The 12,502-nt window shown below is 41.2% G+C and overlaps 1 protein-coding gene across 1 annotated transcript in view; it reads right to left on the bottom strand.

The window, feature by feature from the left end:
- Positions 1-339: 339 nt before the first annotated feature.
- USP39 (ubiquitin specific peptidase 39) overlaps positions 340-12,502 on the bottom strand; it is a 30,745-nt gene continuing 18,582 nt past the window's right edge. Inside the window, exons 11-13 of the mRNA XM_001916246.6 lie at positions 3,545-3,680; positions 1,719-1,805; positions 340-866 (exon numbers count right to left, since the gene is read on the bottom strand). Of these exons, the coding sequence (XP_001916281.1) occupies positions 819-866; positions 1,719-1,805; positions 3,545-3,680 (271 nt within the window). The 3' untranslated portion in view covers positions 340-818. The remainder of the gene's footprint in view (positions 867-1,718; positions 1,806-3,544; positions 3,681-12,502) is intronic.

Genomic DNA, 12,502 nt, shown 5'->3' on the forward strand with positions numbered 1-12,502 from the left:
TCCCCCCTGGCCTGGCACAGGCGTTCTCAGGACTGCACTGCGGTCAGATGCTCTTCCCACCTCCCTTCCTTCCCTCTTCCCTCACACAGCCTACACTGCAGGCTGAAACCATCCACCTCCAGACCTCTAGTTAAGCACAGTAATAATTTATCACTTTGTCAGATGTTTTGTTACTTAGAGACAATGCATCCTAACTGACATACCACCCACAAGCTGACAGGAAGACACACATGATGTCAACCAGATAACAGACTGTAGAGCAGACAGTTTGTAAGGATTAAAAAAAAAGTCTTTCCTTTAGGAAGTAGCCTAAGGTAAGGATATAAAACAAGAGGCGGGTTTAAAAACAGGAAAATATTTAATCCACTCCAAAAAACACAACAGGACATAAAAAGAATCACAGGAAAATTATTTACCTATGATGGAAGAAGGATGTTACTGGCCTTGTGCTCTCTGTCCTACAATCCTGAGGCTTTGATGTTTAGAAGAAATGATCTTGTCCTTCAGATACTCCTAGCTACTCAGAAATAAATTATATACATCTGTAAAAGAGGTCTGCCCAGCCTAAGCTACAAGAGAGCTGGACAGGAAGGAGAAAGAAGCAGCAATCTACACTAAATTGACCAAAGAACGGCTGGGTGACATTGCAAAGCAATCCCAGGCAGGTGGGCCCTTCTGATGCTCTGGTGTGAACCACAACCCATAAAAGCGGGCTGGTCCAGGGAATGTGTCAGTCAGCCCACGCTTAGCTACAGCCTCAGTATCTCATTCACCATCTTCAGCCAAAAGCAGCCAGAACAAAGCCCCAGACTTCTCCTTCAAGCCCCCTGTTGGTTGGTTTCATCATTATCTCGCCTCTTCCAAATCTGTAAGAAATGAATACAAAAGATATTTAGGAGCTAAAACTCAATTCACAAATATTTATCGAGTACCAATTCTGCACTAGGCAATGGACAACCTGTCACCCAACTTACGTATTGCTAAATCCCCGGAAACCAACTCAAAATCTTTCAGAAAATTCTTACATTCGATTTTCATTTTCCACTCCCTGCCCCTCTTTCTTACTTTTCATTCCAAATTCCCTTTTTATAAAAGGACTCATAGTCAAGCCTACAACGTCAGACAAAGAGCTGAGGGAAGAGTCATCTCTAGAAGGAGAGATGTCTCTCTTTCTTTACAAAGCAATAGCTTTTCCTCAGTCTCCACCTTCCTTCTTCACCAGGTACTAGGGCAGTTAGAGAAGACAGAGACAATCTGCTCCACGAGCTCTCAATCCAGTGGAGAAGACAGTTCAAATGCGATCAGTGCTCCAATAAAGACTTGCAGAAAGTGCTGTGGGGTCACGAGAGATAACTTTGCCTTGAGAATTGGGGAAAGCTTCAGAGACAACTCCTACCTGCCCCCTTGATGATTTCAGGCTCTTCCTTTCGGAAACCAGACCACATACCTCTGCAAAACTAACCTGGCCATAAACATAACCTCCTTACTCACTTGTAAATCTTCCATGCTTCTCCCTGCTATTCCCTTCTCTGAAAACCGCTCCTTGACTTTCAGGGCCATATAATCCGGCCCCACTCAACTCCCCAGTGCATCCAACCAGGCACCCAGCCTAACCAAGGCTCTAACTCAATCCCATTTCCTGCCTTTGCCCACGTCATTCCTCTCACCAGCCCAACACTCCAGCTATTCGGTGCTCACCAAGCCTGTGGCCCACCCACCTGAATGTAAGCCTCTGACAGTGTGATCATCTGAGGAAGGATGTCAGTCACCTGGAGGTCTTGTAATTCATACCATTTGCCTGTCCCCTGCAAAAAGTATGAAGGGCTGGGTTAGTCGGCTTCCTAAAACCACAAGGGTGTAGAAGGAAGGGATCACAGCAAAAAGTTAGAAAAATCAGAAGAAAAGCTACTAGACCATCATGCAGCCAGTCATAAATAAGACGGTGCTGGACGTCTCTGGACATCATTCCATTTAAAGAGTTTTTGGGGTAGTGATCATGGCAAACTTGATTCCTGCCAAGGATTCCTTAAAGTACAATGGAGTCTCAAACACTTCTGTACACCTTTTAAAAACAATTTAGGTGGACAATAAAAAGAGGAAGCCCTCTATTCCTCACCTAAGATGTCTCCTTGCTGCTCAGAAATGACAGACTAGACACACTCACCCAGGAGGTGCAGTGTTAACTCTAAAAGTGGACATTCCCACCCTCACTCCAGAGAACACAGCAATAGTCAGCCAAGAAAAAGTGTCCCGTGTGGCCTACAAAACCAGTGCTGTGAATACTGCAAATTCTACCTCATTCCGTGCTTCCATAACAAGGAGAAAAGAGGTTTCTGGAATATGGCAGAGAACTTCTGGAAGCCTGCCTGCCTCATCCATCCAAATTTCTAAGAATGCCAAAGATAGATACCATAAAAGACAGGTATTCCAGATATTCTGGCTATTCCAATAGTTCGGGATATAGGAAACAAAGAAAGTTCAGGATCACATAATCAAGTCCCCATTCCTGGTCCAAGGACAGGTTAAGAACATGATGAAACCAAGTATCTGGATCAAATGCCAATTCTACCAACTTCAGATAAAGCACTAAAGCTCTGAGCCTAGGTTTCGTCGTCTGTAAAAAAGATGTATTAACACTTGTCTCGGAGGTGTGTGTTAAGGAGGTAAATGAGATGAACATGCATTAGCCATTTGGCATACTTTCTAGCACACAGTAAAGTGCTTGATAAACAGAAGCTAGTTATTATTAAACTAGAGTCCTGGAAGAGACTAATAAATTAGAACAATATGTGCTAATAATCTGTGTGATACCAAATATGTCAAGCACATGTTTCATCCATTTTCAGCTTGAGACAAATTCATAAAATTGTTTTTAGCTGAAAGGGAACCTCTACACCCAGTGCTTTGTAAACTTTAGTTTCATACAAATCAGAGGGTTTTATTAAAATGCAGATTCTGATTCAGTAGGTTTGGGTGGGCCTGAAATTCTGCATTTCTAACATGCTCTCAGACAATGCCACAGCTGCCGGTCCAAGAATCCCACTCTAGGTGGTAAGACTCTAGTCTGAGACAGTGATTTTCAAACTTGGCTGCACACCAGAATCTCCTGCCGAAATTTCAAACATCACAATGCCTGGGTTCCACCTCCGGATAAGCTAATGCAGAGTCTCTTAACCTTAAGTGACATTTTTGGCCAGAAAATTCTTTGCTGCGGTAGCTGCCCTGTACATTGTAGGATATTTAGCAGCATCCCTGGCCTCTACCCCAGTTGAAAAATAACAGGCACAGATTACACTGTTCTAATGTAACTGGCCTGGGGTACTGCCCAGGCACCAGGATTTTTCAAAATCTCCCCAGGTAAATCCAATGTGCAGCCGAAACAGAGATTAGCCTTAACTAATCACTTAAGCCTTAACTCTATCACTTGTGGAGTCTCAAAGTCAAGGCCAAGAAAGGGCAAACTGAAAGGAGCTACCCTCTGAAATGCCAAAGGAACGACACCTGTTTTGGCCACTCTGTGCCATGACAAGTCAGCGTCACTCACGTGATGAAGCACATGGATCCGGTAGGAGCCCTCGGAGGGCTTGCCGTCGTGTACGATGTTGGCAATGAGGTCGTAGGTGGTATTCTTGTGGACTGCCTGTACTTCTTCAGACAAGTATTCCCTCAGATCCACATTTCTGGTGATGATGAAAATAAAGCCAAAAGATCAGACAAAGGCTGTGAGGTCAGGGAAAGCATCCTACACAAAGGGATCACAAAGCTGTTGAACCCGACTTTAGGACCCTGGCTTGAAGGAGGTTTGCAGAGCCACAGAAGCCCAGGTTTGTGGGAATTCACATAATTTGCCATAAAAATGAGGCTTTCTAATCAAACTAGAAAGATAGGTTCTGAGGGAAAAGTACATTTTAAAAGCATGTCTAGCAACCAAAAGAGGAGGGCCTGGAGTAATTCAGACTTGAACTGGAATCTGGGCTCTGCCACTTCAGAAGTGTGTGTGATGAGCAGGTTACAACCTAAGCCTCTTCTACGAGATGAGAATGTGAGTCACCGACTCCACCGAGATGGTGAGGATTAAGTGATGGGACAGGTGTAACCACCTCACCCTGTGCCCTACCCGGGAATCAACTGCAGCTGCAGTGTTCAGGCAACACAGTCTCTGGCCTCAGGCTACGGAAGGCCTGACTACATAACTATGTGGGTTGCTGCTGTATATAACTGCTGTAACAATCTCAAGAGGACAAACCAGGCAGATCATCCAGATTTTTTTCTATTTTCTGAGAACTTCCTTCTTTGATTTTTTTTCTTTTAGTCAAGTAAGCGGAAAGGTTACAAGTAACAGAAACCCACCCAAGGTAGCGTAAGCACCAAAGAGGAATTTATTCTAGGTTTTCAGACTAGGAAATGCAGCTGGAACCACGCAATGGAGAAGAGGCAGGACTCAAGAGAGCTGCTTGCTCTCTTTCCTGCTTTTGGCATCAGCTTTGTTCTTCTTCCCCCATTTGCAGTCTGGCTTTCTCTTCTTTATGTGACCCACCTGTTACCCCACAGCTTCCAATTTCTCAGTTCTGGCTGCCAAAATATACTACTGACTAGGTTCCTTCAATTGGGACTTAGAAACATCAGATTTATTCTTACTATCTGTTTCAATCCTGTCTTCCTTTGACTTGAAGAAGCTCTTTAGTCTGATGAAGTCCCATTTGTTTATTCTTTCTGTTGTTTCCCTTTTCTTAGAAGACATGGTGTCCGAAAAGGTCCTTTTAATACTGATATCAAAGAGTGTACTGCCTACATTTTCTTCTAGAAGCCTTATCATTTCAGGTCTTACCTTTAAGTTTTTGATCCATTTTGAGTTCATTTTGGTGAATGGTGAAAAAGAATGGTCAATTTTCATTCTTTTAAATGTGGCTTTCCAGTTTTCCCAGCACCATTTGTTGTAAAGACTTTCTTTTCTCCATTGTATGCCCTGAGCTCCTTTGTCAAAGATTAGCTGTCCATAGATACGTGGTTTTATTTCTGGGCTTTCAATCCTGTTCCATTGATCTGTACACCCGTTTTTGTACCAGTACCATGCTGTTTTGATTACTGTAGCTTTGTAGTATGTTTTGAAGTCAGGGATTGTGATGTCTCCAGGTTTGTTCTTTTTTCTCAGGATTGCTTTAGCAATTCGGGGTCTTTTGTTGCCCCATATGAATTTTAGGATTCTTTGTTCTATTTCTGTAAAGAATGTCATTGGGATTCTGATTGGGAGTGCGCTGAACCTGTAGATTGCTTTAGGTAGAATGGACATTTTAACTATGTTTATTCTTCCAATCCAAGTACATGGACTGTTTTTCCATCTCTTTATGTCGTCATCCATTTCTTTCAGAAAAGCCTTGTAGTTTTCATCGTATAGGTCTTTCACTTCCCTAGTTAAATTCACCCTGAGGCATTTTATTCTTTTTGTTGCAACTGTGAGCGGTATTGTGTTCTTGAGTTCTTTTTCTATTAGTTCGTTATTAGAGTATAGAAATGGTACTGATTTATGTAAATTGATCTTATACCCTGCAATTTTGCTGTAGTTGTTGATTATTTCTAAAAGTTTTCCAATGGATTCTTTGGGGTTTTCTATATATAGGATCATGTCATCTGCAAACAGTGAGTTTCACTTCTTCCCTTCCTATTCGGATTCCTTTTATTCCTTTCTCTTGCCTAACTGCTCTGACCAAAACCTCCAGTACTACGTTAAATAAGACTGGTGATAGAAGGCATCCTTGTCTCATTCCTATTTTCAGGGGGATGGCACTCAGTTTTTCCCCATTGAGTATGATGTTGGTTGTGGGTTTGTCATATATGGCCTTTATTATGTTGAGGCAATTCCCTTCTATTCCCATTTTTTTCAGAGTTTTTATCATAAATGGCTGTTGGATCTTGTCAAATGCTTTCTCTGCATCTATTGAGATGATCATGTGGTTTTTATTCCTCAATTTGTTGATGTGGTGTATCACATTGATTGATTTGCAGATGTTGAACTATCCCTGTGTCCCTGGTATGAATTCCACATGATTATGGTATACGATCCTTTTGATGAATTGCTGAATTCGGGTTGCCAAAATTTTGTTGAGAATTTTTCCATCTATGTTCATCAGCAATATTGGCCTGTAGTTCTCTTTTCTTGTGGTGTCCTTGTCAGGCTTTGGTATCAGCGTGATGTTGGCCTCGTAGAATGTTAGGAAGTATTCCATCCTCCCTAATTTTTTGGAATAGCTTGAAAAGGATAGGTATTAAATCCTCTCTGAAAGTTTGATAGAATTCCCCAGGAAAGCCATCTGGTCCTGGGGTTTTATTCTTTGGGATGCTTTTGATTGCTGTTTCAATCTCTTTCCTTGTGATTGGTCTGTTCAAATTGTCTGCTTCTTCTTGACTAAGCTTTGGGAGATTGTAGGAATCCAAGAATTTATCCATTTCCTCTAGGTTATCCATTTTGTTGGCATATAGTTTTTCGTAGTATTCTCTTATAATCCGTTGTATTTCTGTGGCGTCTGTTGTTATTTCTCCTCTTTCATTTCTGATTTTGTTTATTTGAGCTCTCTTTTTTTCCTTGTAAGTCTGGCTAGGGGTTTATCAATTTTATTTATCTTCTCAAAGAACCAGATCTTTGTTTCATTGATCCTTTCTACTGCCTTTTTTGTTTCAATAGCATTTATTTCTGCTCTGATTTTCATTATTTCTGTCCTTCTGTTGACTTTGGGCTTTGTTTGTTCTTCTTTCTATAATTCAGTTAGGTGTAGTTTAAGATTGCTTATTTGGGATTTTTCTTGTTTGTTAAGATGTGTCTGTATTGCAATGAATTTTCCTCTTAATACACCTTTTGCTGTATCCCATATGAATTGGTATGGGATGTAATCATTTTCATTTGTCTCCAGGTATTTTTTGACTTCTTTAATTTCTTCAATGATCCACTGCTTGTCCAATAGCATATAGTTTAGTCTCCACATCTTTGTGCCTTTCTCAGCTTTTTTCTTGCAGTTAATTTCTAGCTTTATAGCATTATGATCGGAGAAGATGCTTGTTATTATTTCAATTTTTTAAAATTTGCAGAGGCTTGCTTATTTCCCAACATATGGTCTATCCTTGAGAATGTCCCATGTGCACTTGAGAAGAATGTGTATTCTGCTGTTTTGGGGTAAGGTGTTCTATATATGTCTATTAAATCCAACTATTTTAGCTTTTTGTTTAGCTCCACTGTTTCCTTGTTGATTTTCTTTCTGGATGATCTGTCCATTGATGTGAGTGGGGTGTTGAGGTCCCCTACTATTATTGTGTTATTTTTGATATCTTCTTTTAGGTTTGTTAATAGTTGCTTTATGAACTTTGGTGCTCCTGTGTTGGGTGCATAGATATTTATAAGTGTTATTTCTTCTTGATGAAGAGTCCCTTTGATCATTATGTATTGGCCCTCTATGTCTCTCTTTACCTGCCTTATCTTGAAATGTTTTGTCTGATATAAGTATTGTGACACCTGCTTTCTTTTGTTTGCTATTAGCTTGGAGTATTGTCTTCCACCCCTTCACTCTGAGCCTGTTTGTCCTTGGAGCTGAGGTGTGTTTCCTGGAGGCAACAAATTGTTGGATCTTGTTGTTTAATTCATCTTGCCACTCTGTCTTTTTATTGGAGAGTTCAATCCATTTACATTGAGGGTGGTTATTGATGCATGAGGGCTTAATGCTATCATTCTGTCATTCATTTTCTGGTTTTCCTGTGTTTCCTTTGTTTCTCGTCCTGTGTGTTTTAGCCTACCCATTGACTTCTGCAATTTCTTATGCTGGGTTTTTTAGCTTTTTCCTTATTTATGTTTTGTCTCTCTGTTCTATTTCTTAGTTTAGTGGCTACCCTGCAGTTTGTATTCAGAACCTCGTGCATAACACAGTCCATTTTCTGGTGGTCTCTTACTTCCTTAGCCTAGACTGTTTCAGTCCCTTTCCTCCTGCCTTCTAAATTATTATTTTCATCTCTTATTCCAACTTGTGTTGTGAGTTTGTGGTTAGAGTGATAAGACTTTGCTCTGGTGGTTTCCTTCCCTTTATCCTAATGCTATAGTTGAATATTTGCTATCCTATTCTGATTCTATTTGTCTCCCTACTCTGTGGTTTGTGACCCCTTTCTCCCTTTTTATCTTTTTTCAGGCATGAGAGCCTTCTTGAGGATTTCTTGTAGTGGAGGTCTTGTGGCTACATAGTCCCTTAGCTTTTGTCTGTCTGGAAAGGATTTAATTTCTCCCTCATATCTGAAGGATATTTTTGCCAGATAGAGTATTCTTGGCTGAAGATTTTTATCCTTTAAAGTTTTGAATATGTCACTCCAATCTCTCCTAGCTTGTAAGCTTTCCATAGAGAAATCCACTGAAAGTCTGATAGGAGTTCCTTTGTAGGTTATTTTCTTCTGCCTTGCTGCCGTGAGTATTCTTTGTCATTCATTTTTGCCATTTTTATTACTGTAGGTCTTTTTACATTGACAAATCTAGGAGATCTGAAAGCTTCCTCCACACACACTTCTCACTTAATCCTTAGCTTTGGGAAGTTCTCTGCTATTATGTCGCTGAGCACACTTTCTGCTCCATTTTCCTTTTCCACACCCTCAGGAATTCCAATGATTCTTAAGTTGCATTTTCTCATTGAATCAGCTATTTCTCTGAGATTTTCTTCAGTTTTTTTAATTCTTAGTTCTCTTTCTTCCTCTGTCTGGAGCCATTCAACCTGCCTATCTTCAATTATGCTAATTTGCTCCTCTATGGTGTCTACATGGGCATTCAGGGAGTCCGTATTCTGTTTTATCTGGTCCATTGTATTTTTCATCTCTAGTATTTCTGATTGATTCTTCTTTAAAGTTTCAATCACTTTTGTGAAATAACTGCAGAACTCGTTGACTTGTTTCTCTATATTTCCCTTTACCTTACTGAGTATTTTGATGATAGCTATTCTGAAATCATTTTCACTTAGTTTACCTATTTCTAAGTCCTCAGGACATAATTCTGTGTTTTTATTGTTTTCCTTTTGGACTGGAGCTTTTATAAATTGCTGGATGGTAGAGGAGCAGTTTTTGCACATAATGCTATTATTCGGTTGCAGTTACAACCTGTTGCCACTAGATGGGGGTCGAGAGCCACGTGTTCTGAGCCCTCTGCCTTCAGCCGTGATGGCAGTGCACAGAGCAGGTTGGGGGAGGAGGGGCACCTTCTCTCGCACGCAGACCTGGATTCCGATCAGCTCCCGCTCTCTAGTTTCCTGGGGCCCTGGCTTGATGGGGTCCCCCCACGTGAAAGCTTTCCCCCGTTAGAGGGTTTCTGCTGCAGGGGCGGTGGGAGTCCTGGACGATCCCATGGATGCACAGCCCCTCCCCTGCTCCTTCCCTCACCCTCCGCAGTGATCCCAGTCTCTAGGGGAGGGAGCAAAGTTCTTTCTTACCCCATTCCAGCTCCTCCGAGGGTAGCTCCAGCCTCTCCGCCCTCTGTCATTTGGCTGCTGTGGGTCTCTGACAAGCTCTGTGTTATTAGGATTTTTTTGGTTGGAATTCAGTTGCTCCTTCTGATTGTAATTTGGAGGGGAGAGAGTCCCAGGCGAGCTCACTCCACCATGTCACTGACATCACTCGTCCTTAATATCTGAACATTCACTTTCAAATACAGAGAAGCATTCTTGACGTACCCAGAATAAAATCTCCTTCTGTGCGTTTCTTTTTTTTTTGAGGAAGATTAACTCTGAGTTAACATCTGCTGCCAATCCCCTTTTTTTTTTTTTTTTTTTGCTGAGGAAGACTGGCCCTAAGCTACCATCTGTGCCCATCTTCCTCTACTTTATATGTGGGACGCCTGCCACAGCATGGCTTGATAAGCAATACACAGGTCCGTGCCCGGGATCCGAACTGGCAAACCCCAGGCCACTGAAGCCGAGCACACGAACTTAACCACTGAACCACCAGGCCAGCCCCTCCTTCTGTGTTTTATGTTTTGAATTCTATCCATCAGTTGAACTACAAATGCATACAGGTTATTGCAAAGTAAAGTGCTATAATAAATGCCTACTGTGAAGACTGTACAAAGACAATTATTAAGAACTGTCACACAGGGAGATTGACAATGTGACTATTAAGACAATATGTCAACTACCTAATTTTAGAAAAAATACACCCTTTTGTAGCCTACAAATATATAAAAATTTAAATAATACATGGTAGAATAAGAGATTGTATCCTATTTCTAATCTCTGTACAATTGTCTGATATGCTACCACTCACAACAGGAAACACAATAATGTCATCTCTGGAAGAATTCACAAGAAAAGCTAACAGTGGTCATGTCCAGTGGTCACTTCTAGATCCATATCTCCATTTGAATTTTAAACTATGTGAATCTATTACCTGTCCAAAAACACAAAAAGGTTTCAATGTGAACCATGTAGTAATAAAGATGCAACTTTGCTCTAATTATATTATGTAGGTTTCTATGTGTTAGTGATAGCTGTTTATTTCTACACACTGACAGTGTCCCATATAGATTACAATAAATATTCACTGTAAAAGATAATTTAGATACAAATCCTAGGAAATCCATGTGAGCTCTAGGTAGCCAAACTGCCTGCTGGCTTCTCCATTGTTTTCTCCTCAGCTTTAACAGATGTCCAGAGTTGGCTGAACGAGACCTAGAGAAATGTTTAGGAGTATTTACACTCAAATTTTCATGACTGAATTAAACCTGTTTAAGTGGCAAAAGGGAACGAATACACGTTGTATCATTTTGCCTTAGAAAACAGGCAAAGACGCATACTCACCTCCCAGTCAGAACAGCAGTCCAATTCAGAGAACACCTAATTAGCTGGAAGTCAAACTTTAAACCTGTACTCCAAAAACCCTATCTCCAAGTGAGCAGAGGGCACCTAATTGCTGCAAGTCCAATATATTCCTGGTAAAAAGGGGATGTGTTATGAATAAAACACAGGAGAAGAATTAGGTACAAAAAGTGTCCTTTTCATGAAGTGGGGACTTGGAATAACCTAGAACTGTATTACTTTGAAAGTAATTACAGTGCATAAAGTAATTTAAGTGCAGGACTCCAGCATGAGTCACACAATTTGAGGTTCTCTAAAGACTAATTAGCTAAGAAGTAACCTTTTTCTTAACCTCTCCAAGCAAGCTTTCTGAAGGACACAAACCACTGAAGTCACAGTTACCAAAACTCCAAATGCAACTGGTAGCAAAATGAACATACTCCAGGCCTAATGTAAAAGATATCGACGGGGTAAGGAGACGTCCGCAGTGAGTGAGTAGAAACTACTATCAATACATGGTCCTCCTTCCGGAAGCTGCCCTGAGTCAAGAGTGCTCTTTCCTACCTGGTACAGACTGTGACTGTGGCAATTCACAAGAGTCCAGTTCTGAAATAAAACCGTGACTCAAGAGACTGTCAAAGAAAGCTTCTCTGTGGTCCCACCCAAGGTAGCAGAGAGCTGGGCTCCATGTCCCCCAGGTTCACTCTACTTATCACACACACAAGATGCTAGTGATCACAGGAAGAAAAGTGAGAGAAAAGAAAAAGAAATTCTGTAATCCTTACCTCCCACTGTTCTCAGATTCTTGGTGATCACAGAACTGGAAATAATAAAATGTTACACCCAGAAGGACCCCTAGGGCTCATCTAGTTCAAGCCTCTCATTTTATCCATGAGAGAACACAGGCAGAAAATTGCAAATGACCTGCCCAAGGTCACACAACTAGGACAGTCCAGCAGTCAGGCCTCTTTAATTTTAGATACTACCTTCTTAACACCACATAGAATTAAGAAGTGGAACTATTTTCAAAGAAGAAAATGGGCAATCCTCATATAGTTTGGGGAACTGGGAAATGGTGGGGGACAGAGGGCGTAAGAAAAGAGATGAGCACCTGTCCATTACAGCTCCCAAAAACTTTGTGAAGGTTAAAAAAAAAAAACTACTGAACTAAACATCATGTTAATCCTATACCCATCCAGATCCTTCCCAAAAAGAGACTGTCTTAGGGCTCTACTTTTACCTTATCTAAATGCCAGCACACAGAGACCCACATTTCTTCCTGCCAGCCCTGCCACCAGATTTCCCCTCGTTCTCAGAGATACCGTCTACAGAGTGTGAAAAACTGTGTCTCTCTGAAAAATGCATGGTAAATTAAGACCATCTATCAAAATTTATAACTTCCTTGTCAATAAGGAGACATAGAACACATTCCAGACTTTACTCTCTGGTGAAAAAATAAGATAGAAGGACCCCAAGACCACAAGACAAATCTGGAGTCGTCCCCACTGTCCATGCCTAACTACAGTATGCAAGAAGATGTGACAATCAGTGAATGGATGGACTGACTCTAACTGCTCAGGATCATCTTCAAAGCCAGGCAGAACCCGACCTGCCCTACCCTACTTTGATCAACTGCTTTTCCCGGCACTGAAAGACCACACTTCCCAGCAAGCAGCAGGAGAAGGTAAAAGAGGGACTGC

This window comes from Equus caballus, chromosome 15 (genome assembly GCF_041296265.1).
Source record: "Equus caballus isolate H_3958 breed thoroughbred chromosome 15, TB-T2T, whole genome shotgun sequence".
Lineage (NCBI taxonomy): Eukaryota > Metazoa > Chordata > Mammalia > Perissodactyla > Equidae > Equus > Equus caballus.